At 48.1% G+C, this 26890-nt stretch overlaps 1 protein-coding gene across 4 annotated transcripts in view; it reads right to left on the bottom strand.

Annotated features, from left to right (window-relative positions):
* The window catches only part of SMCO4 (single-pass membrane protein with coiled-coil domains 4), a 64181-nt gene that overhangs the window by 6156 nt on the left and 31135 nt on the right, over positions 1-26890 (bottom strand). For all 4 annotated transcript variants that reach the window (XR_006297352.1, XR_006297351.1, XM_043579949.1 and 1 more), the window contains exon 2: positions 15638-15714. Coding sequence is in view for 2 of the 4 variants with exons in the window: in XM_043579949.1 (XP_043435884.1) it covers positions 15638-15714 (77 nt within the window). In the remaining 2 variants the exon portion in view is untranslated. The remainder of the gene's footprint in view (positions 1-15637; positions 15715-26890) is intronic.

The raw sequence follows: 26890 nt of genomic DNA, 5'->3' as shown, positions 1-26890 counted from the left end.
CTCGGTCCCAAAATTAGGGAGTGGCAGAGTGGAAGGTCAATCACACATCTGTCGGACTGCAAAGCCCGAGCAGTCACCACCCACCTACCTTCCTGACCCACTCCCCACTTGGGACCACTTCATCGCTTACCAGCCCCTCACAGAGAGGAAGGTGAAGATCAAGCTCACACTGGGCAGTCTGGCTTCTTCCCAGCCAGCAGCCCAGACAGGAAGGAGAAGCCACTAGCCGAGTTCCAGCTTCACAACTGTGACTGCCACCTGGTCCCCCCCACGGCCTCTAACTCCCCTAACCAGGGAAACGAAAGACTTCACAAACACTTGGGTTCCACCTGATTCCAATGACACTCCGCCTGCTCTGCCCCCTCCCCCACCAATGCCAGTCAGGGGCAACTGGTCAGCGCTGCAACCGTCCAACTGGGCCCCAGCGTGTGTGGGCAGGAGGCAGAGGCAGAGAGGAAGCGTGGGAACACCTCTTTTTCTACAGAGTCATTTCAAGTTGGCGATTTTTCTCTGATTATAGCCTTTATGTACATATATATGTGTATATATATGTATACGTACATATACTTGTGTATTACATATACATGCACGTATGTACACATCACGTACAGAGTTTAACTCTATTAGAGAAACAGCCAGGAGCAGAGGTAAACCAGGGTGTGAAACCAGGTTTGAGTCTCAGCTCTGTCAGGTCCAGTCATACAACCCTGGGCAAGGTACTTAATCTCTCATGTCCTGATTTGCCTCCTCTGTAAAATGGGATAAGAAAACCTGCTTTGTAGGCGTGCTGACAAAATTAGGCAGGATGTGTCATCCGAACATCCAGTACATTAACAGGCCATACCAGTTGTTCAATAAATGGCACAGTTGTTCAATAAATGCTCTCCAGGGGGGGTCTGTCCAGTGGAGATACACGTAAAGGGAGGAAACACCGGGGAATTCTGCTTTTTGTTTTTGTTTTCGTAGCGTGTAGCCCGTGGGTGATGGAATCCCCCAGTTTTTTCTCTTTTGGCTGCTGATAACTACCAGAGTCACCAATCTGGTGGTGGACAGGTTTGTTCAAAGGTTTGATGGGAGAAGGCTGGTTCAGGCTGAGGGAAGATTCTGGATTACACAGATCACTGCCACTCCCCACATTCCAGAACCGCTAACCCTTTGCTTTTTAATGAGGCAACCGCTAGCCACACGAGCCTCTGATATTTGAAATGTGGCTGTGGTCCAAACTGAGCTGTACTGTAATGTAAAATACACACCAGAAAAAAATAATAACGTGAAATGTGTCATTTAAATTTTTACACTGATTCATGCTGAAATGACACTTTGATAATATATCAAAATATAATATTTTGATAAACTCTCATTCATGTTGAAAGAATATTCGTGTTGGGATGATGATAATAAGATCATATTCACGTTGAAATGATATTATTGGGACACGCCTGGCTGGTTCAGTTGGGTAAGCATCCAACTGTTGATATTGGCTCAGGTCATGACCACGGTTCGTGAGTTTGAGCCCTGCGCTGGGCTCTGTGCTAACAGCTCGGGGCCTGCTTGGGATTCTCCTTCCTTCTCTCTCTGCCCCTACCCCACTCATGCTCATTCTCTCTCTCTCTCTTTATTGCTCAAAAATAAACTTAAAAACATTTTTTTAAGAGAATAATATTATTAATTTCACCTGTTCTGTTTTCCCTGTTTTAGTGTGGTTATGAGAGACATTTTAACCCCACAAAAGGCTCACGGAGCACTTGTCCTGGACAGTGCTGTGCTTGCCCCATGCAAGAAGGCACACCACCTTCTGCCCTCTTCTAAGCATTCCACGTCTTGGCCTCCACGCACAATGCTGAGGACTTCTGAGACTTCACAACCCAGCCCTAACACATCTCCCCAGCCTTGTCACGTCTGGCGTGAGCCACAGCCACCAACGCACCTGCACTCCCACCCTGCACACTCCTGCCTCCGCGCCTGTGCCACGGCGGTGCCTATGCTGGAGGCCCTCTCCCCTGTACCGTCCCCTGCCTGCTGGAGTCTCTCTCACCCTCGGTCGGCCCCCTCCCCGGGCTGAAGCAATGGCTCCTTCCTCGGTGCTGTCCCAGCACTCGGTTGGTGCCCCTATGGCAGCACCGACCAGTGGCTGGTGACCAGCTGGGGCTCTGATGTGCCCAGGGGACTGTGCGCTCCTATGGGGTAGCAACACTATTCCCCTGGATTGGCATGGTTCCTCTCGCATAACAGGTGCTCAGCAAATACCCGCTCATTAAATATCCAAGCTGGAATAGTCTAACAAGCAGTTCATCGTATGGACTCCCCACAGAGGTACAGTAGAAAATTCTACAGCGCAGTAGAAAAAAGTTACAATAGAAAAGAATAAAGTAGCCAGCTGCCACTTCTCAACGCTCAGTTCATTTTCAACACAGTCTCGCAAGATTGGTATTTTTCATCCCCATTTTATGTGAAGAAACGGAGACTCAGAAAAGTGTGGTGACTTCCCCAAGGTCAAATACCATTAGGGAACCAGCACGGCCTCAACCTGTGTAAGATCCATAACAGGCACTCAGTAAATATTTGATGAATGAACAGAAAGAGGATTTGAACTCAGACCTAATTTCAAAGTCCTCCCATCCTCCTTGTGTGACCCCACTACGCCTCCGAGGCACCCCGAGGGAGGAACAGCAGCTATCACTTCCCGAACACGATCTGTCAGGCTACCACACTAAAGTCGCCCACAAACACGCAACCCTCACTTTGGCTGTAACTCCGTTTTGCAGACCAGGGAACCGGGGCTTAGAGGAGGCCCCAGGCGGTCAGTCAGCAGTGCAGCTGGGATTCACCGAACGCTCTCTGGCTCAGAAACTGCTTCGCCCCACCACCGCGGCTGCCTCCAAGTGGCCGGCATCCTCTAGAAGCACGCGCAGGGATGGGGTGCAGAATCAAAAGTCCGCGTCTGGTTCCAGCCCCACAGTTCTGCGGGCCGTGGACTCGGGGAGGGTGACTGAGAGGGAGCACAGGCCATCCCGGGCTTGGCTTGTCGCACTCAGCAGGGGATAAAGCCTGCCCTCCTTCCTGAAAAGTATGCCTGCACGCCGGCCCGGCTGGGCTGGGCTGGGCTGGGCGGTGGGCCTGGGTTTACGCCCGCAGCACATCCTGCCTGAGGGTTCACCGTGGGCCCGGCTGCTTTGACGTCGCCTGATTTCTTTGCTGTCCGTTCTCACCTGATGTCACGGGCTGTCGGAGAGGTGCGGGTGGAGAAGGGCACAACATGGCCTGGCCTGGTGACAGCGTTAAGCAGTTGTGAACGGAGTCAACGGCACCCCCACGTCGTCGGCTCACAATCAATGCGAGTACGGAGGCCAGGCCCAGGTGGTGGCTCCCCAGGGAAGACCACTCCCCCGGAAGACCGCCCGCCTATTTTCCATGCTGGTCGCCTTTCCTAAAGCGCCGCAGCTCTCCCGTCTTCAGAAAAGGCAGTTTGAGGTGCTCGCTGACAAAATGGATGCATTTTTCTCCTACTTGAAAACCAGGCATTCAAACGAATAGACAACACGTAAGAAGGGTATATGTGGGGGGACTCCTACCACCCCTTCTCGTGGCTGTGTCGTTATTGTAACAGGGAGCATCGGAAGGGCTGAACTGCTTCGTGCCCCATGCTAGGAGACTTGGGGAAGCTGCCCTGGGTTCAGGGAAACATAAATTGCGCGCCTGAGAGCGGCAGCTCTGTGTTTCATCAGGTGTGCCTGCTTCATTTTATGTGCCTGGTATTTAGCCATAATGGGCCTGTGATCACTTCACTCCAGTCTGCCGCAGAGAGTGGGGGCAGGGGGTGGGCAGGCTGCCAGGAGGATTGTGCAAGACGGGACTCCTGACACCCGCTAAGCACCTGCTGATAACATAAGCGCCTTCCCCGGGAACACAGACATGAACAGTAATAGCCACATGCATGCCAGCTCCAGCCACCCCCCCACCCTCCACCCCCACACCGGTCCCCTAGCCACTGACAGGCCACAGGTCTGGTGGGGGGGATCCGAACTACCGATAGAAGCCAAACGACACGAATGCACAGGCACAGAGTTCTCTCACCAAGGGCAGAAGGAAGAAGAAAGTAGGTAATTTGGCAAAGGCAGTACCGGCTTCTCCTAAATAAAAACCCAAGAACACAAAAGAGCCTTTGGGCAGGTTGCTGAAGAACAGATGTGAAAGGCTAGGGTTCTCAAAAAGATAGATAAGTACCAGTCCTTTGGCACCCCAGGGTTTACAAGTGCTTTCCTGCGCATTATCCGTTTCATACCCACAATAACTCTGCGTGTCACATATTACTGTCCTTATTTAACAAGAAAAAGGAGGCTACAAAGCAGTTAAGCTCATGTCAGGGTTTCCATCCTTGTCCTGACACTTTTAGGGTCTGTGGCCCTGGGCAAGTAACTCTCAGACTTTCAATTATTCTATCTATAAACCAAGGATAAAAGTACCTATCATTCAAATATTTTTTGAGCACCTACTGTATGTGAGGGGCTATCAAGGGGATAGAGCTATGAACAAGACAGGCAAAACGCTGCCTTCAGGTAGTTTACAAGGACACGGGGAGACAGGCAACCAACAAATGAACAGAATGTGTGTCAGAGGATGCTATGTGTTGTGCAGAAAATACAGGGGAGGGGGTGGGGCAGAGGCTGCACATTTAGAGTAATCATTTGGGGAAGGCTTCAGGAGAAAGTGACTTTGGACCAGAGACTCGAAGGAAGTAAGAAAGTGACCTGTGCAGATTCCTGGGAAGACCTTCCAGACAGGGCAGAGCATGTGCTAAGGCCCAAGGGTAGCCCCCACGCCACCGCCAGCACATCTGAGAGGCAGTGCAGCGGCCAGCATCCTGGGGACGGCAGAAGGGAGCATTTAGAGGAGAGGCCACAATGGGAGCAGGAGGAGGATGAGATTACCCCACCCCCACCCCCCAGGGCTCTGCCTGCATTTAAAAAGAGCACTGTTGGACAACTGGCTGCAGGGGGACAGGGCGGCGGCGGGAAGGAGACTGGCGAAGATGCCAGTGCACTGTTCATGTGAAACACGATGGCACGGTCCAGGGAAGGGGCAGATGGGGTGGACAGTGGTCAGGTCCTGCGTGCACTCTGAAGGCAGAGTCAACATGACTTACCAGCAGACTGGAACAGGAGTGGGAAAAAAGAAATGGACTAAAGCCTGAACGAACGGAAGGCTGGAGGGGCTGGAGGGGCTGAAGGAGATTGGAAAAGATGCAAGGCAGGTGGCGCGGGGGCGCGGGAAGCTGGGACGCATCAAGTTGGAGACCCTAGCGGAGACAGCGAGCAGGCAGTGGGATACAGGAGTCTGGTCCAGGGCGAGAGCTGGGCTGGAGGCAAGGATGTGAGGCTGCCGGGGCTGAAAGCCACAAGGCTGGTAGGCGAGCGCAGACAGGGACAGAGGCCGGGGCCAGACGGAGCTCTGGTGCAACATAATGCTTCGATCTGGGAGGGCAGAAGAGGAACCAGCAAAACAGACTAAAAATGTGTGAAAGGAGGAAGACCAGGAAGAGTATGGTGTCCTGGGAGGCAAGTGCGGAAAGCGCTCTGAGAAACAAGGAGCCGACCATCTCATCCGGTCCCAGGAAGGTTTTGGAGAGGTGAGGAGGGGGCAGCAAGAGGAGTTGGTTCCAGAGAGGAAAGGGGCGGAGACAGCAGAGGCCAGCAGGAGGCAAGTCTTCTTGGGGACGGAGCCTGGAGGCTGAGGGTCGGCGCTGAAACCCCACTTTTGGCATTTCCCAGCCCTGTGACTTCAGGCAAGGCACTTAATCTTTCTGTGCCTCAGATTTCTCATCTGAAAAGTGGGGACAAAAATTGTACCCAATGAACCGATCAGAAGAACGCCAGGTACTTACTAAGTACTACGGAAGGTTAGCAAGCATCATCATCGTCATCAAAAGAGGGTCAGAATTATGGGCTAGGAGGACAAGAGCTTTGTTCTGTTTGTCTGTCAGGTAGTTAAGGCAGTTACAGAATGTTCGTACTATAAGGGGAAGTGCACCAGGAGAAGGAAGGAGAAAGAAGTGATGGACGCACCCCTGGGGGAGGCAGAGCGGGCTCCGGGCCACTGACGTGGTGCTGGGAGTACGTGCAAGTCCCACATGACCGCCACTGGCTGTGCGTGATAACGGGAAGAAGGTCGCCAGCTCAGGAGGCAGGAAGATGGAGGGGATGTCAGAAGCCTGAAGAGAGAAGAGCTATGAAATAGCTGTCCCCGAGGGGGACAAATGCAACAGAGGGCTACCATGTAACCGCAGCAGCATGTGGCCCACCTGCAGTCACAGATCTTAGAGCGCGGACGGTCAGGTGGTACCAACAGAGCAGGTGCAGGTACGGGGGGACAGAGGTGGAGGGTGCTAGAAGGAACCAGGGTGGGGGCTCTGTCAGGACCATGTGAGAGAAGGACAACATGAGGACGGCATGTGATTGCAAAAGCAAATGCCTGGCACAGGCCCTGGCGCCCACAACACCACCATTGCTCAAGGGGCTTCTGTGGCCTGTAGGGGAGCCCCTCCCCCAGCACACCTGCCTCCCCACCGCCCCCTTCCCCTAATACACCCAGAACGCAGGTTCTGAAAACCCTGTTCAGTCTCCGTTCTGCTCCGTCTTTGGAGTCACGTCCCCCATCTCCTTTCAGTTCAAGTTACAGTCACGTCTGTCAGGACAACATGTGACAAGATGACACCTCTCCTGCTTGTCTCCGGGAAAGCAAAGAAGCCCACGTGAATGCAGGCTGGTCCCCACATGCTCCTTGCAAGGACCAGCGACAGAGGAAGCTCTTCTAGCCTTGAGGAAACCATGGCTTTCCAGACCCTGCCCTACAATGGCACGAGGCTCTCAAGGTGTTCAACCACCAGCTCCTCTCACTGAAGGAGAGGAAGGGGAGGAAGCAGGCCCTTTGATGGATCTTGTCATTTAACTCTGGACAGCCTACTGTCCTGCTTTAATGAGGGCTTTGACATTCACAGCGACTGGCAACTTTGTTTTAAGCCAGCCGCCCTGAAGCAAATCCACCCACAGGAAGGACAAAAAAAAGACAACTAAAAAGAAAAGAAGTAACTTGAAATTCTCGCAAGGGGGTTGAAAGCAATGGCTTCAGAAATGGTTATGATGCACAGAAAGCAATATAATTAATGGGGCACACCACACAAACTGAAACAAAGTTTTACAAGATAATACATAAGCTTATTATGAACAACCACTCTGATGTGTTTTGTTTTATTTCACCAGAAAAAAAATGCCCACTGCAATCCACTAAAAGAGACTATCAATCAGTCTGTACGATCAGTAGACAGATTGAGAAACACTGCATTGAGAAGACGTCCGCACAGTGAGGGCCACTAAAATGGTTAAAAATCTCATTTCCCTGTGAAATTGTGTGAACGCTAGGCCCGGAGGTCCGCGGCTCACAAAGAACTGAGGTTGCATGCTGAAGAAGGGCCAGGTTTAGTTGTGCTCTGGAAGACAGACCTGAACGGAGGACAGAAGATGCCTACATCTGGAGGAGGGAGTTCTCCATCGCGAGGGAAAACCAAGAGACTAATGGGAAGAGATTCAGAAATCAGACGAAAGCAGAGGACCAGGGTTCCACGCTGACGGTCTTCACCTTGATGGGTAACGGGCTTGTTTATGGATGAAACGCGAGCACCAAGTCAGGTCTGTCCCAGCACTCAGAAAGGCCACAGTTCCTGTAAGCGCAGTGACTCCCCAGCACAGTGACTCTTAGGTGGCAATTCTGTATCCAAACCTATAGGTTCCCTCACTTCATCTGCTGTTCAATTAGGTACTTTAAGACAGCGGTTACTAAACGTAAGCATCGCTAATCTACCACTCTGTGAACGACAGCCCAACTCTGTGACAGTTTAAGAAGGAGGCAAGTGTGGGGGGGAAATTCATGAAAACGAGCAGCCCAGCCAGTGGTGCGCATTCGGTCTCTTTAAGGTAGTGCTTCGCCAACTTTTCCATCTCAGATACGGCAGATGTGAATGAACATTCACCCCTGGAGGCCAGGTCTGGGGCAGAGCCACTGCAAGAATAAAATTTCATTTGTGTCCTCTTTTACCTAAAAATGTCAAGCAATCATATATAACGTTGGCCCTTAAGATGTGCATGGCACTGTGATGAAAGCCTGCGGTGGCTGTCACTGAATGCTGACAGTGTCCCCACCCGGGAGACTCGCCTGTGTCACAGGCTCCCACCTGAGAGACGAGAATTGAGGTTTGGGGAGGTCACGTAACTTGCCCAGGAAGGGCCACCACACAAGTAAGTGGTGAGACCCTGTGAAACCCAGACAGTCTGGTTCCAGAGACCTGCTCTTAACCACTAAGCAGTGTGAATTCTCCTCTTTCAATATTCCTGAAACATCACGTTCTCCAAATCTCTGGGTAAAATGTGACCCCAAGGAAGATGCACCCCTCACAGACAGCGGGGCTCTGCCTGGATGCCCCCACGCTCTGAAGCACCCCAGGACATCTGCTTGTCCTCTGGCTTCTACGGCCAGGTGTGGGCTAACGGCCCTTTCTTTCCTCAGCCCGTAACGCCGTCCTCGTGTTCTGTTAGGCATGAACTTCATTAACAACCAAGATATCATAAGCGCTGGTTGTTTATGGCATCTTTAAAATGAAAAATTCATCTCTAAGCTAAATTACAGCAAGTTAATTACAGAGCCTGGCTGATGGCAGACAAACTGAGAAAGAGTGAGGTATTGACTGAATTTTCAAGTACAAACAGTGACTGCCTGCACCCAAGACTACGTCTGGGCCGTCCTCAAATAACGAATCTCAGGGCTCACCCCCATCGAGTCGGTCTCAGAGGCGGGCAAGCTCTCGCATCCATTCATTTACTTATCCGCCAAACCCTTGCTGAGCACCCAAGCGCAGGGGACTAGCTAGTCACACGCAGAGTCACCCGCTCCCCAACTCATTCATTCAAACACTTACTGAGCACCTACCAGGTACCAGGCACCGATTACATGTTGGGAATATGCACACTGATTAACGGACTGGTCCCCCTGAGGGGTCGCTGATCCCCCAGGTACAGGGCAACCTCCACGAGCTAGGTGCTGTCTTGGCAGTGCGGATCGAGTAACGAACACAACAAAGTTCCTGCTCCGACAGAACACACACTCTACGGGCAGGAGTCAGACAAGAGACAGAGATGTAATATGTCAAGGAGCAAAGTGCCATGAGGAAGACAAACCAGCGCACGATGACAGTAGGGGACCTGCTGTGACAGAGAGGGTTACAAGGGACTGCATCTGAGCAGAGAGCAGAGGCCTGAAGGAAAAGTACCTCAAGCCCTGAGCCCAGCTAGGGGAAGGGGGGTGCCGGGAAGGGAACAGGGAGGGCAAAGACCCGGAGGCAGGAGCTCCCCCCCGCCCCAAAGAAGGATGTGTGGGAAGTTCACCTGAAGCATGATGCAGCTCCTGTCTGCCTCCCCCCAACCCCCACGCCGAGCATGAGGAAGAGCGGAGGGGCGAGAAGCTCAATCCAGAAAGGGCTCTACAGACCCACCGGCGAATGTCTCAGGGCCTATTATTTGTGCTTCACTGCAGGCCTTGATTGCTGCCCAAATTCAAATATTCTGCAAAAGGCAGACCATAAACTAAGCTGCTAAATATTTAGGCAGCCGCATATCAATGTTCTCTGGAGGCTCCAGGAGGACGGATCTGGGGGTAGGGGAAGGAGAACGACCCCATCGGACAATGACCTCAGCTGCTGGAGTTGAGTTTGTCGCTAACAAAGGGATACATATTTGATCTTTAGTTTAAATGATCTTTAGTTTAAATGCGACTTGTTTTTTTTTTTTTTTTTTTTTTGCTGACCCTTAGGCTGTTTTACCAAACTGAACAGTCAGTGAGGATGGTTTGGGCAAAGGGCATACACAGAACCAGCAGTTTGAAGACCAGGCTGACTGATTTTGCCAGTGGCCTGTCTGCAGACTCCACAAAGTGCCACTGGCTCACAAGGTGCCGCGTCCCTGTAGACCGCCGTGTGGCTGCTGCTAGCTGAGGCAAACCCAGCCAACAACTCGCTGTCGTGAAGTCTTCACTGCCTTCTACCCACATGCCTTCCTGTCTCCACCTCTGATTCCTCAGTCTCCAGACAGAGTAACTTCACTTAATCCAAGGTCTGATCTTGGTCCTCTAGCTATACCAAGCCTTCAGTGGCCCCCAGGGCCAACAAAACACAGTGCACATTTGGCCTGGCCTTCTAGGCCTTGAATGCTGAGCACAACCCCACCCCCAACATCACCTCAAGCGGTCACACTTCTGCCCCTCTGAACGCAGAGACAAAACAACATGCGCCTACCTCCAGGTCTCTTCATCTCGGCCAGCTTTACACACTCTTGCTGTGCAGATAATGTCCCCGACCCTCATAGCCAAAATTAGTTACCCTTTTGCCTACTCTTATGCCTTGAAAATGGCCCTTCTTTCGTTTTGCCTTTTCAAAGAGTGAATCATTCTTTGTCTGCCTCCCCCACGAGGGGTTCCGTAAGTGTTCGCCGTATGATAGAAGCCCGTTCCTCTTAGTGATGTTGCCCAAACCAGAAGTTTGAGGTTTTCCGGGATACCTCCCTGACCCCCAAGTCCCAGTATCAAATTGTTCCCTGAGTACTCCCAGCCCCTTATCCCAAACATCTCTCAAACGTATCCCCCTTTCTCCACCCCCACTACCATTATTAGGTCAGGCTCCCATCTTCGCTCATGAGCATTTCTGCAACAGCCTCATAGCCTGCGTATCCCTGCCTTACCTTCCTGCTTGCTCGAGCCCTAAATAGTACAAACATGTCTAAATCCTTCTAAAATCACTGCCTGTAGAGGCAGGGAAAAGATGCTACAACCTGCCCGTCCCCACGAGCAAATGCAGGAGATGTATGCATCTTCTTCAGCAAAGGGGCAGGGATGACTCGTCTCAACCTCGTGTATGTTTTAAAGCCTAGTTGCTGGAAACTCTTAGGCCAAAACACATCCCTGGTATACATATGCATTGCTGTATACTCCAAGGTTAACCGCCAACCAAATCATGCTAAACTAACAATGAGAAAGCCAAGCTAGGAGTCATTGCTAATTAAACACCTAGGTTCCCAGCAACTGCAAATTACCGGTCATTCAAGACGGTTTTGACATTGCCTGGTTACAGTGCCATTTCCAGAATCTACAGGAAATCCAACAGCCTGTGAGTCTGTGCTGCACAGGAGCCTGAAGCGCACCGCTTCCCAGCACAGGGAGGCGGCCGGACCCCAAAGGGGCATCCATAAACGCCAGAGGGGCTGTAACTTAACGCCGATCACACTTCGGGAACTTCTAAAAATGTCTCTGCGATTCCTGGCGGACAGCCTACAACATACCTTAAACTTGGAATTTTTGAGTCCCATACCCACAAAACCTGATAAAAGGCCTTGTGTGCGGCCTTCCGAACTGGACCAATGCCACTGGCAAGAGGCCTTGGAGGTAGAGACCAAGCCTACAGAATCCCGACTGCAAAAGACAGATCTGATCCAGGAACCCACAGGGTCTAGGCTCCCGCGGAGGTGTTCCACCACACGATCAGGCCCCCGGCACACCATTCAGCACCCCCACCCCCCCATGCCTTTACCTGCAGCGGCCACAACCATTGTACAGCTAGCTCTCTGGCTGTGCCACGCTCTTGCTGACCTCCCAGGCCTCCATCCATGCCGCTGTCTGAAATGCCCTTTTCCACCTCTTTTCTCCCGGTCACTCCTCCCACTTGGCAGACTCCTCCTTCAAGACCCATCTCGTGGGTCATGCTCTCTTAAGAGTATTTCACAACTTTTCAGGCCCTACGGTGGATAAGGGGCTCATCTCTGTGCTCCCATGACACCTGGTAACACAACATCATAGTGCCCATCACACTGTATTACCATCACCTTGCCTGGTATTCCCATTTGCTTGCAACACATCAGAGCGAACTATCAACCTGGTATCATTAAAAGTTTCAAATTCAAGATCACAGAAAAGTTGTCTGAATTCGAGGTCATAGTGTACCAGAACTAAAGCTGGGGTTTCAGGATTCCCATTAATTACCTTGAATGGAAGGCCTGAGGAGAGCAGAGAGTGTCACTCAATTAAGACAGATTTCCCTTTTCAAGTGTGTTTGTGTGTATATGGTTCAAAAACTCAAGGTTAGAGGTGCCTGGGTGGCTCAGTTGGTTGAACAGCCGATTTGACTTCTACTCAGGTCATGATCCCAGGGTCGTGGCATCGGGCCCCATATCAGACTTCACATGGAGCCTGCTTAAGATTCTCTTTCTCTCTCTCTCTCTCTCTCTCTCTGCCCCTCTCTCCTGCTCATGAGCATGTGTGCTTGCTCTCGCTCTCTCAAAAATAAATTAAACAAATTTTTTTTTAAAGTTCAGGTTAAGGTAAGGAAAACAAGTAGGCTTCAGGGTAGGAGAAAGGTGTTTAAAAAGAAAAAGCTGTGCACTAATATTTAGTTTCTTTTTTCCCCTATAGAATGTCAGTCTTTTCTTCTGCTGACTTAGAACCAAGTTTCAATCATGATTTCTGGACCTAAAGGCTGCACATGTTTTTACATCGAACTATCTAGAAGGGAGGCTACTTGGAGAGTAGCAGGGGTATTAACATTCCAGCCGATTACATACTGGTTATTTGCTTATTAAAGTTCCACGAGCTACCTGAACGTGATGTCACCAATGCTGTCAGACCTCTCTCGCCAGGCCCGGGGCCCAGACCATGCAATCCTCTCCGTGTGCCATGCTAGGCATGTTGGGGTTCATCCACGTGCAGGAGGAGGTCACTGGCAGGTTTAAGCAAGGAGTGAGGTGACATGACAAGTATTTTAAAGACCACGCTGGGTCCAAAGTGATGAGCAGAATGGAAGGAAAGTGGGAACAGGGCAAGCAATTCAAAGGCCTTTGCAGTGAAGGCCTACTGGTGTCACTGGACTTCGGGGGTGGACAAGGGAGGGCAACAGATGAATCCGAGATCTACATTAAGGGCATCTCAAGGACTTGGGGATCTGGAGGCAGAGAAAGGTGAGTGTTAACAGACGACTCCCTCGTTTCTGGCTTGAAAAAGAGAGTTAACAGCTGCGCGCTCTAATGAGAGGGGGGTTAGGGGAGGTCTGCAAAAGGGGCTGTGTTAGAAAGAGACCACGAGATAAAATTTGGACCCGGTGAGCTTGGAGTACCCACAAGACACTCAAGTTACCTAGCTGCTGTAGTAGGTACAAAATGTCCTATAAAGCACAGAGGAGTCAGTGGAACGATGGACGCCTGGGCCTTGCTCACTGGTGACCCTTCCCACCACCCTCCGAGGTGCTTGGATGTCCTGCTACTGTGCTGGGGCACCACATAAGGAGTTTATGGTGCCAAGTTCACCCACGCAGGCCGCTTCTATGATGACCCTCAGTAGTGATGCCGATACCAGCTTTGGGGCCAGGAAAGCAGTAACTTTAACAGTAACATGATAAATGATATTTTGCATCCTACCACAAGAGGAAGTGAAGTATGTAGACCAATATTTTCTTCAATTACAGGCATCCTAATAGGTTTGCAGATTTCTCGATAGTGACGTTTTCACGGAGTCCCAGCAGAAGGTCTTAGTACCCAGTCCTGTGCCCTGCCGGTTATACCACTGGGAGTACCACCCCGCGTAGGGGGTTCCAAGTTAGAGTCTCTCCTAGGGAAATGCTAATCTAAGGTGGTATCAGATGCAGAGAAAGGTCTCTCTCTCTCAACAAAAGACCAGAGAAGACAGCCTGTTTGGGGAAAACAATGACTCACTGAAATCACATCCTGCTCTTAAGTTAATATGCCTCCTTCTGGACTAGAACCTGCTTTCCTATCATGATGGGTCTGTTTTCCAAGTCCCCCATCAAAGGACAAATCAAATGTCATTTAACAATCTGCCTTCTAATTAAAATTCGAGCCATTTTTTAAAAATCACAGTGAACTAAACAATTCCACATGGCAATAAAGCACTGTGCTCTGCCGCCTTGATTAACAGAAGCATTTGCAACTATTTAAAGGAGAAGGCGGGGGGGGGGGGGGGGGGGGGGGGGGGGGGGGGGGGGGGGGGGGGGGGGGGGGGGGGGGGGGGGGGGGATACAGCGAGATGAAACCCCTGTTAGTGTCTTTCAGTTTACTCCTAGAGTAAGTATCAATGTAAACTAATTAAATTTTCTGCCTTTAAATAAGCCCAAACAAAAATAAAACTTACAGGACTGACTGGAGGGTCCTGGAAGGAAGAGAACTACTTTTTCAAGAAAGTGGCCCTGCTGGGGTGGGGGGAACACCAGGGTCAGGCTGCATGTCTTAACAGAGGGTCAAGGGTCCTCTCGGTGGGAGGAACCCCGGGATTGGGGAAGAGACAGGGCCCCAGGTTTCGTGACGGCAGCCGTGGCTTCCCAGGGCAAGGGCCAAGACGGTGCAGGGGAGGGAAAAGCTGAACTCCTTTCACGCCCGCAACATGACTCCATGCAAGACATCTAACTCCTCTGAGCCTGTTCCTGACTGAATGTGAGAAGGTTCCAGCTGCCCCTGCCTGTTCCCTAGGACTGGCGGGAGAAGACGACCCGGTGCAGTGTGTAGAAGCACCCCGTGCAAAGGTAAGAGACCACTGTGGTTACTGGAGGGGAGGAGAGGGGCGGGCAAGCACTCTATGTGAACGGTGACCCATAAACTGGGAAGATCAATAAGAAACTTCTTGAGGAGACTTAGCAGTGCAGTAAACAGTTTGGGGAAAGGAACCTGCTGACTCATTCGCTTAAAGCAAAAGGTCTGGAGCAGGGACGTGGGTTAAGATGCAACCGTCTGCTGACTGAAGCAGCTCAGAAGATCATACAGATGGATGGAGGAGGAGGTCTGCCATCCAGTAGACGGGAGGACACCTCCCCTCCCTTTCAATTTCTGGATTACTGCTCCTAATGTGGGCCCATATTTGCCCATTAAAAACTAAGAATCAGACACAGAAGCTTTGCTATTAGCTTCGTGTCACCAGTAGCCCAAAGAGAAAGGACATCTAGAGAGTAGCAATTTCTGATGGATGCTCAAAGAACAGAATCGATTTGAAAATGATAGTGAAGGCCCCTAACAAGGGTGGAGTGGTAAAGGTGCAGAGTGAATCCATACAGGAACTGCCTGTCTAGTGGGGAAGGCTGAGATGAGACTCTGTTCAGCATCCAGGCACAACTCAGATGCACCCTCCAAGAGCTCATTATGGCCAACGTGCAAACACACAACTATAATCAGGTGTGGAAATACCCAGATGGTGGTGACGGGAGGTTCACAGAGAAGGAGCCACGGATGAAGATGGGACAGGGGAGGGGCACAAGTGACAATGTAAAGCTCGTTATGGTACCTGCCAGTGAGGAGATAGGATATGGGGATTCCAAAACAGGAGAAGCGCTATCAGCTGGGAGGGGATAAAAAAGGCCTGATTTCTGGGGAAGTGACGCCTGATAAAGGCCTTCAGGGATCAACAGGAACCTGGCCAGGCAGCCAGCATGGGGGCAAATAGTACATACAGGACTGGGCATGTCTGAGGAATGAGGGGTACAGTAATCTCTCCCCAACAATGGTTTCCCTCATAAGAGAACTTTAGTAGGTACAAATTTCCTTCTGTTTACCTTTTCTTCAACTCCAAGAACTGCAGTTTCAAGGCTTTCAGCAAACTGATTTCCAGTAAAGGTGACTTGGGTTATTCCTGTTGAGAAATCAAAATAAGAGGTATCATAGGTTTTGGGGAGCTACCCCTACACAGACCCCTTTTTGGGGATACTCCCCCCCACCCAGGCCACACTGAGAGGGTGGTCCCGTGGCTCCCCTCCCCAAACTGACTGGCTTGGGGAGGGACTCTCGCCAGGGTCAGCTATACTGCTTCCTCCCTTGCTCATCTGAGGATGAAGATGTGCAAACTTAGGCGAGCAGTGGTGAGCCCTTATCCAGGGAAACACACACACACACACACACACACACAGGAGGTGAGCAGGACTGTACAACATGCAGCCTCTGGATTAAGGGGCCTTCCCGCTCCAGTCCCCAGCAGGCTGGTCACACTATGCTCCCTGCATTCCCGAGATTCCTACAACAAACCCTCTGCTGAGGTCAGCTGGCCTGAGAGCATTTCTGTTCCTTGCGACCGAGAATCAACGATTTAAGAATGATGGATCCAGGGTCAGGACCAGAAAAAGAACAGAGTAGAGGGTGAAGAAACAGAGGCTTTTGGAACAAAGTCTTGGGAAAAATAAAAGAAGATGGGAGAAAGTGACCCGGGACTCTCAAGTACTGTCCCATAATAGCTGAGAGCGAAGGATGAGAGGGGTGTGTGAGACCCAGAGAGGAGATCCAACAGATATAATTCATAAAATCCCAGACGGGGGCCCAGACACTGGGGAAAAGGGGCTCTTAATATGGGCATTTCCCATAACAAAGCAAAGCAAGTAAGAATTTAATTGAAAATACAGAGGTGGGAGACTGAAAAGTTTCTATAGCAAATAAGGAACAATTGAGTAACTATAAGAAGTGTAATAATTTGAAAGTTGATTTACTGTGGGATTTGTTTTTTTTTGGTCTAAAACAATAAACATTATATTTATTCATGGTTTGGTGGGTCAACAATTAGTGCTGGGCTCAGCCAGGTAGTTTTTCTCTGGTCTTGTCTGGTTTACATATGTGGCTATAGTCATCTGGTGGCTTCTGGGTGGTAGACCAGATGACTTAGCTCACATACTAGTGACTGATAAGGTTGTTTGTGCTGCTTTTATAGTCTATTTTAATGAATGTGAACTTCTGAAAGCTTCAAATATGTATGCCTACTATCCCCTTGCCGTATTTTTCCATTGGTTCTTGAGTTGGTCAACCATGAATTCACCCACTGTAAGGTTTCATAAATCTAACCTCTTCCTCCCCCTCTGCCAGGGAGTGATGATCTTGGTGAGGCTCAGAGATAAAGATGTGGGGAAGGGAGGGGTGAGAGGCAAGAGTGGAAAGGGCAAGGTTCTTCAGGGGCCCTGAATGCTGAGTTCAGTTGGATGGACTGCATTCAAACAGCAGAAGTCAAGATGATTGTAGTCTAATCTCGTGTTCTTTCTCTAAGAAATAATTACCACTCAGAAAATGTAGAAAGTTTAAAAATGGGCTGCAGAGGGAAAACATGACCCAAACCACAGAGACTAGAAATTAAGTCAACGGCAAGCCGTGACCTTTACCCTTGACAGGATCCTTTGCCTGCTGCTATTGGTTAACGGCAGCAGAGGCTTCACAAGATTCCCCTGGCTTCTGGAACTTCTAAGCAGCTCAGTGCAGTAGGCTTTCACTGAGCAGGAGCAGGGACACCAGTTGACCGTCAAAACAGGCTGCTGAGCCCAGGCCTGGCCCCCAGGAGGCCGCTACCACAGCCCTCCACAGTCTCTCCATTCCCACCAGTCATCTCTGTCCCACCACCTCCTCTCTGGGCGTCGGTTTCCTCATCCATGAAACGAGGGAAACTAGACCCCACGGCTACTCAAAGGCGGTCATCCACCAACTCTTCGCTGCTGGTTCACGACAAGGTAAGCACAGAAATCAGAGACGCTGAGAAGCTGGGACAACATACGATACTTCCACACAGCCAAGCACATGATGAGCAGGGCATCCTCGTTGAGCGAAGCACAGATTGGTACAGGAGTTTCCTGTAGCTGCCATAACAAATTCTCACTAACTGGGTGGCCCAAAACAACAAAAATCTATTCTCTCACAGTCCTCGGGGCTTGAAATCAAAGTGGAGGCAAGGGCCACAATCCCTTCAGAGACTTTAGGGGACAATCTATGCCCTGCCTCTCCCGGCTTCTTCTGGTGGCCATCGGCATTCCTTGGCTTGTGGCCGCACCTCTCCTCCGCGTCACCGCCTTCTCTGTGTGTGTGAAATCTCCCTCTTTCTCTCTCTTATAAGCACACTTGTGATGGCACTTAAGGCCCTCCTGGATAATCCAAAATGGTCTCACCTCCAAATCCTTCTTTCAATCACGTCTACAAAGACCCTTTTCCTAAGAAAGGTAACATGATTTGGGCACACCTTTGGGGATACCATTTAGCCCCCCATAACTGGGATGGATATTGCCGAATTTGTGCGTGACCAGCTGTACCTGGTATGCACTGAACACTCGTATCAGATCACCACTGGGGGAAAGAAGACCCCACCCTGTCTTTCACTCTTCCTCTACAGCCCTGAGGCCTGGGTTGGACAAGATCAGATTGCAATGGGCAGCCCCCAGGAAAGGGAAGGAGGCTAACAGGAGGAGGCAGGGGCACAAGAACAGGTACAGACTTTCCGTCAGCCCTTCCCAAGCTGGTCTCCCACATTCTCTGGCAGGCAGTGGAATAGCTGGCCCTTCCTTACCCCAGCTTTCTGTCCTTCAAGCAGCTTTAGCTGTAAAGTAATTAAATTGATCTGTGTTCTGTTCAAGTGTTTTCAGAGTTTTCAATGTCCACGTTTGAGATCAGAGATGCAACTCTTCTGCTAAAATCCTTGTGTACCTAGCGCTGTCCTGCCAGTAACATATCCTCTCCCCAACACCCCTCCCTGTAACCTCAAAAGCACTCAGGAAAACACTCAGGCTTCATAACAAAATGGAGAAAGCACTTGGAGACTTGACAAAGCAAGGGCATCATTTCTCATTAGAAGTTTTCTTGCCTTTGCAAGAATACTCCTTGCTAAAGGAACCACTATGTTGAGTCCCTTTGCTATGTTACATTTCAGCTTTAAAGGGCAGACGATGTCAAAAATACCTGAAAATGTTTAAAATGATAACACTCGATGCAGGTATGGCCACAGTAAAATGGGCATTCTCATCATTCAACTACTGGTAGGAGTATAATAGGCACAATCTTTCTGGAAAGCAATTTGGAAATTTTTATTAAGCAGCTTAAACAGTACAAACCCTTTGACATTATAATTCCATTTTCAGAACTCTGCATTAGGGAATGAATCAGAAGCGAGGACAAACTTAATGCTCAAAGGTATCCATGCAGTGTTATACACTGATAAGAAAAAAAAAACTGGAAATAAACTTAATAGCCAACAAAAGGAAATGATTAGATAAATTATGGTATATTCATAAATAAGGATTTACGCAGACATTAAAATGACATTTTACAAAGAACTTTTCATGAAAATGACATTTCTAAGAATAACAGCTGATCCTTATATGGGCCAGGCACTATCACAAGCTTCTTATTCCCACATTATAGATCAGAAAATGGAGACACCAAGAGTTAAGACACGTGCCCAAGGAAATCCTGCTAGTAAGAGACAGCATTGGGGTTTGAGCCCACCCAGTCTGACTCCAAAGTCCATGCTCTTAAACCCTGTGGTAGGCTAAAAACTGGCCCCAAAGATATCATGACCTAACCCTGGAACCTGTACATGTTACCTTCTATAGAAAAGGGTCTCTAGGGCGCCTGGGTGGCTCAGTTGGTTAAGTGTCCTACTTGGGCTCAGGACGTGATTTCGCGGTTCACGAATTCCAGCCCTTCATCGGGCTCTGTGCTGACAGCTCAGACCATGGAGCCTGCTTTGGATTCTGCGTCTCTCTCTCTCTCTCTCTCTCTCTCTCTCTCTCTGCCCCTCCCCCACTCACACTCTAGCTCTGTCTCTCAAAAATGAATAAACGTTAAAAAAAAAAGGAAGAAAAGGGGTCTCTGCGGATGGGATTAAGATAAGAACCTTGGGGTGCCTGGGTCACTCAGTTAGTTAAGCGTCTGACTTTAGCTCAGGTCACGATATCAGTTCATGAGTTCGAGCCCCGCATAAGGCTCTCTGCTGTCAGCACGGAGCCCACTTCAGATTCCCCTCCCTCCCTGCCCCTCCCCTGTTCATGCATGCGCGCTCTCTCTCTCTCTCTCTCTCTCAAAAATAAACATTTAAAAAAGATAAGAATCTTAAGATGAAGAGATAGCCTCAATTATCTGGGTGGACCCTAGAGGCCATCACCAGTGTCCTCATGAGAGGCAGAGATTACACACGCGAGCGCGCACACACACACACACACACACACACACACACGGAAGGCATGTAAAAACAAAGGCTGATAAGGGAGAGATGAGGCCACGTGCCAAGGAACGCCAGAAGCCACCAGAAGCTGCGTGGGACAAGGGATGGATTCTCCCTAGAGCCCCCAGAGGGAGCACAGCCCTGCCTACATCTCGATTTGAACTTCTGGTCTCCTGAAATGTGAAAGAATAAATTTCTGCTGTTTTAAGTCTCCCCATTGGAGACAATTTGTTACAGCAGCCACAAGAAACTAACATAAGCTCCTATGTTGTACTGCTCTCAATGCCAGAGAAAATATTCTTATGTTAAATAGCGAAAGTAGAAATTGAAATTTATACACAATGATCTTAATTATGCATACAAAAATACATGCAAATACAACAAAATGGTTTGTAGTGATTATCTCTTGAGTACTAGAATTATGGGTAATTTTCAGCATTATGCCTTTTGATATTTTTCCAAGTTTCTACAATTAGCGTGAATTACTTTTACAAAGGAAATAAAATTATTTTTTTTTAAATTAGCAACTCATATGATATTTCTGCAACTCTAACTCGATCACAAAAATTAGAAATCAAGAGGGCCAAAACTCCCCAAGTATAACATTTCTTAATTCAGTCTCAGAACAACACCTGAAAAATCAGGAATCCAGATGCAAGCCGTTCTTGAAGTGACTCCACTCAACCCTCGGCCTCTCTAAAGCCTATTAATCTTCAGACTCTGGTAGGAACATAATGTGGCTGAAAAAGTTTCAGGCTTTGAAACAAAAGGATAATTTGAGCTGGTAAATGTTTTCCTGCCCACGGAGCCATATAACAGGGTACAGGGAGTGGGGAAAGAGGGGACTTCTCTGCATTCCCAGAGCTCATCCAGCCCAAAGTGGTGTGAGCTGCATGCCAAGAACCAAAGGCACTGGTTAATAACCATGTAAATGTTTGATTTCTCCGTAGGTGACTTCATAGAATGAAACAGCAAGTTAAACAGTAGGTTAAGCTTCTTACTGAAGTCCTGACTCCAAAGCCTCCTGCTGTCATCTGTCCAGGCAATCAGAAGACCAAAGGCCAATTTTACCATATCAATATCACGCCCTTTGATTAAATATATTCGCATAAAGATTGTATTAACATTTTCCCTCATGTCTGGGCAGTACCGGATCAAAATAGAAAGTAGGGTGTGTTGTGCCTTTTGTTTTGAGCCTAAGAGGAGGGAAGAGTCACTAGTCCCCTCCAGAAAGCGCCAGATCAGAGCAGCGAAGCATGAACAGCAAGCACATCATTTGGTTTTATTCAGCTCACCCTGCACAGTGCAGCGAGTCCAGGCACTGGGGTGATGAGACCACAGCGTGGAATCTGTCCTTGAGTCTCAGATTTTTCAGGGCACGTGCATTCGTTCTTTGTTCAGCCAATCAACATAAACACACACCTACTATGTGCCAGGCACTAAGTGGAGGTTGGCTGACATTTTAAAAGACCTTATCTCGGACACACTATCCTCTCAGATGATACGTTTGGGCAAACGGCCCACATCCTAATGATCTTCATTAGTCATTTGGATCACAGGGATACCGGCAGTGGCAAAGTGTAGACAAGAATACCTAAACAGGATGGGCTGAGCCTTGAAAATGGAGAAGATGAAAAGCAAGTGGTTTAGTGCTGTGTACCTCCCTACATATCACTGTCATACCACTTGTAATTTCGGGTGACCAGCTGATGCATACTTGAATCTCCGACCTGACCATCTACTCAATACAAATAATATATGAGCGTTTTCTCCAAGTCTTTTTTTTTTTTTGCTTGCACTGCATGCCTAAATCCACTAGCACCTAATCTTAGAAGGTACTTATAAAATATCTGAGATATAAATTAATGCATGAATGAACACAGGTAATCAGTTTCCTCATCTGTAAAAGTGGAAAAGTCAGGCTACACAATGATTTCCCAAGGAAAATTCTAAGAAACCTATTTCTATGAGATACGCCAAGAAAAGGACATTCACATGTTATTCAACTCGGGAAATACTACAGTCTATTGCCTTCTACCCCCCTTCAAGATTCACAATGCACATTATACAATGAAGGATCTGAGAAATCCTTCAACTAAAAACTTGCCTGAGCATCCCTAAATCGCGTTAACCACAGATGCCCTTCAAGCTTAACGCTTACTGACATCACAGAGAACCAATATTCTGAGGAAATTCTGGAAAAATACTAACCCAAACTCTTCATTTGTTCAAATACATTTATTGAGCCCTTGCAATAATGATACGATGATGATGAAAAGAGCCAACACGGAACGAGTCAGCACTTAATAGGTATAGTACTTGGAGCTACCGCCACCAAGATAAATATGAAACCTGGCTCACAGTCTACAGTCTACTGGGAGAGACCCGTGAACACATGATTAGTAAAGCTGGGTATGTGAATATATATATAAACACGTATATGTATGTATGTGTGTATATACACTTGCACGCAAGGATGGAGAGTTGGTGAAGACAAGTGTTCCAGGCAGATGGGAAGCAAGAGAGTCCACTGTGTACAGATGAATGAAGACAGTCTGCTTTTCAAAGTATGGCCCAAGAACCTTTGCGGGTGCCGCAAGGTCAAAACGACCTTCAAGTGCTGTTGACACCTGCGCTGATGGTGCAAAGGAAAGGGTGGGTAAAGCTGCTGGTGCCTTAGCAAGAATCAAGGAGTGGCATCGGACCATATGAGCAGACACTCTTTGCCCTATTGCCACACATTCACAGTTCACAAAAAAAGAGTCCATTTCACCTAAGAATGTCCTTGATGAAGCAGTAAAAAATATTAATTGTATCAAATACTGACTCTTTAGTACACATCGTTTTAATATCCCATCTGACAAAATAGTAAGACCTATAAAGCCCTTCTGCTGCCAGCCAAAGTGTGATGGTTATCGGGAAGAAAACAGCACTTGCGTGACTGAGCTGCAAGTCGGATTAGCCACTCTTCTCCATGGAGCACCGTTTTTATTTGAAAGAATAATAGAAAAACTATGGTTATTCAGACGTGGGTACCTGTAGAAATTTTCTCAAAAACGAACAAAGTAAGCTCGTTATTTCAAGGAAAGTTGATGATGTTTGTTGCTAAAAAAATTTTTTTGAGCTTTCACGCAAAAACTAACATTTTTTTTAATATATGAAATTTATTGTCAAATTGGTTTCCATACAACACCCGGTGCTCGTCCTAAAAGGTGCCCTCCTCAATACCCATCACCCACTCACCCCTCCCTCCCACCCCCCATCAACCCTCAGTTCAAAAACTAACATTTTTAAAAACTTGTGTCAGTCACTATGAGCTTTGGAGCATCCCAATTCTTAGACTTTTCAGATAACAGTGGTAGTAACATCAACAAAAGTGATATTTTCCAAATGGCTAACGTATGATGTTTCTTTTTTTTTTTAATTTTTTTTTTCAACATTTTTTATTTATTTTGGGGACAGAGAGAGACAGAGCATGAATGGGGGAGGGGCAGAGAGAGAGGGAGACACAGAATCGGAAACAGGCTCCAGGCTCCGAGCCTTCAGCCCAGAGCCTGACGCGGGGCTCGAACTCACCGACCGCGAGATCATGACCTGGCTGAAGTCGGACGCTTAACCGACTGCGCCACCCAGGCGCCCCAACGTATGATGTTTCAAAATGCATAAAAGATCCTTCCAAAGTGCAAGATGGACCAATAGATTTTAACATTACAAAGTACGAAAAGTTCACTGATATGGTTTCAGATTCTCAGCTGCAACAAACCTTTAGGAAACTATCACTTGTCAAGCTCTGTTGTAGTTACAAAGACTACCACAGTTGAATGCAAACTGGTGCAGCCACTCTGGAAAACAGTGTGGAGGTTCCTCAAAAAATTAAAAATAGATCTACCCTATGACCCAGCAATAGCACTGCTAGGAATTCACCCAAGGGATACAGGAGTGCTGATGCACAGGGGCACTTGTACCCCAATGTGTATAGTAGCACTCTCAACAATAGCCCAATTATGGAAAGAGCCTAAATGTCCATCAACTGATGAATGGATAAATAAATTGTGGTTTATATACACAATGGAGTACTACGTGGCAATGAGAAAGAATGAAGTATGGCCCTTTGTAGCAACATGGATGGAACTGGAAAGTGTTATGCTAAGTGAAATAAGTCATACAGAGAAAGACAGATACCATGTTTTCACTTTTATGCGGATCCTGAGAAACTTAACACAAGACCATGGGGGAGTGGAAGGGGGAAAAAAAAAAGAGAGGGAGGAAGCCAAACCATAGAGACTCTTAAAAACTGAGGATAAACTGAGGGTTGATGGGGGGTGAGAGGGTGGGGAAAGTGGGTGATGGGCACTGAGGAGGGCACCTGCTGTGACGAGCACTAGGTGTTATATGGAAACCAATTTGACAATAAATTTCATATTTAAAAAAAAAGAAGACTACCACAGTTAACTGAAAAGGTTATTAAAATACTCCTCCATTTTCCAACCACATATCTGTGTAAGGCTGTATTGTCTTTGTACAGTTCAACCAACTCAACATATTGCAACAGAATGAATGCAGAAGCATTTATGAGAATCCATCTGCCTCCCATGAAGGCAGACATCAAAGAGATCTGGACAAATGCGAAACAATGTCACTCTTCTCATTAAACGTTTTTATTTTGGAAATGGTTATTTTTCATGACAAATTTATGTTATCATGTTTATTACGACTATGTTTAAAGTAATTTTCACAAATATTTTTAAATCTTTTCAATTTGGATTTCATATAATAAGTATTGCTAGATATGATCCACATAACTAAAAGTTCTTTGGGGAAGCCATTAATTGTTAAGAATTTTTAAAGGGGTTATGAAACAGGAAGTTTGAGAACTGCTGCTCTGGTATACGGGGGAGCAGGGAGTCACGGCAGGTGAGGTGTGGATGAAGAGGCAGCAGGGAAGGACACCCATGGTCTCCCACACAGCGATGAAGTGTTCAGAACTGATCTTATCAGAGCCAGTGAACGGTGTAGAGCGCCACATGATATGGACAGATTTGCCCTTTAGAAAGCGCAAGGACACCATAAAGGGGCCCTCTGCTCCGTGAACATACAATTCCCAAAACAAGTCAGTCTGATGGGAAGTCCAACGGTAACTAACACGGAAGGGCCATTAGAACAATCTAAACAAATGGAAGACAAATTTCTATAAAAGATCAGGAACAGAAAAAAAATATATTAAAATTTAATGATGGAAAGGAAAGAAGCAGAGTCTTGCAAAATAGACTTGCAACCAAATGGAATTCTGCAAAATGAGGGAAATCATCAGCAACAAAGTGCAGGGCTCTAAACATCTGAAGATGCCAAAATCAAGATGCATTTCAGGCAAGTTTAGAAAATAAAAATAAGGGAGCCAGCAAAGAGCAATAAACTGCAGCAGTAAAGAGGGAAAATGAATGCGGCCCAGAGAAGACAAACAGAAGCATTTAGAAATAAAAAGTCAGGAGGAGGGGAGACCAGCTCCCATTTCCAGAGTGTGCACTCCATCCTATCGGCACGGCACGCACTCCGCCACCTGGGGGGTGGGGCAGGAACAGATGGGGCAGGAAGCTCCCCCGTGGCCAAGGACAGCCCTGCAGCACCCAGTACGGGATGGGAAGGCCCAGACCAGACAACCAGGCCTCCTGAGCAAGTGTCTCACCCAGAAAAGCCTGGATTACACCAATCAGGAATGCAGACAGTAGAGAATAGACAAAACACAGCTACCGAAAGTTGTTCTCAAGGAGTTTATGATCATTATCAACTAAATTAAAAAAAGAAAAAAAGAAAAAAAAAAAAAGAGGGGCGTCTAGGCGTCTCAGTCAGTTAAGCGTCCGACTCCTGATTTTGGCTCATGTCATGATCTCCAGGTTGGGAGATCGAGCCCCGCAATGGGCTCTGCGCTGACAGTGTGGAGCCTGCTTGGGATCCTCCCTCTCCTCTCTCTGCCCCTCCCCTCCTTGTACTCACTGTCTGTCTCTCTCTCTCTCTCTCTTTCAAAATTAATAAATAAACATTTTTTTAAAAAGGGTAACAGGGTAGTTGTAACTAAAATGAGAATGGGGTGCTGTACAAAACTCCAACTAGAAGATCTCGGTGAGTTTCTTGAATGCACTGGACCTCAGTTTCCTGTTCTGCAAAACAAGGAATCTGCCACCTACTCCACCAAGTGGGTGGGAGGAAAGGTAACGCATCGCAGATGCTCTGAGCACACATCTGGCATATAAACTCAATAAACAAAAAGCTGTGAGTATTTTCACTTTAGTTATGATTTTGGGGCCAAAGCGGACTACAGAGTTGTCATCGCACTTAATCAAAGCCAGAAAGGCCCCAAGGTCAAATATCAAGGTTTTAAAAAATCACCAGTATAGGAACACAGAGAAAGAATCTGAATGGCTATGGCCCAGGCTACACTCACTCGACAGGTGAGAGAACTGCCCTTGACCTTGGTTGGGCCTGATACCACTGGGACTGTAGATCTCTCCAATAACAAAGGAACATTGTCAAGCAAAGCACAAGGAGATCCAAGAAAGAAGGGAGAAAAAAACCAAAAACCAAAAAACCAAACCACCTTCCTGAACAGCAAACACTGCTACGTCATGTACCCTCCACACGACTGATCTCCCCCCTGACTGCCATGATCAGCCGGGCTGGAAGAGGGTATGCTGTCATCACCCCCATTTAGTGGCCCAGGAAGCAGTCTCACAGCTGATTGCAAAGAACCAGTGTGGCCAAGGCCTCGCTCACTTGACCTGGGGGCTTAGGACTCTTTCACAAGACCACACTGCCCATCCCAAGAGGGACTGAGGGCCCGCCCAACAGATGTGGG

Source organism: Prionailurus bengalensis, chromosome D1 (genome assembly GCF_016509475.1).
Source record: "Prionailurus bengalensis isolate Pbe53 chromosome D1, Fcat_Pben_1.1_paternal_pri, whole genome shotgun sequence".
NCBI lineage: Eukaryota > Metazoa > Chordata > Mammalia > Carnivora > Felidae > Prionailurus > Prionailurus bengalensis.
Note: the sequence above shows the minus strand (reverse complement) of the source record. Positions and strands in the feature narration are given on the sequence as shown.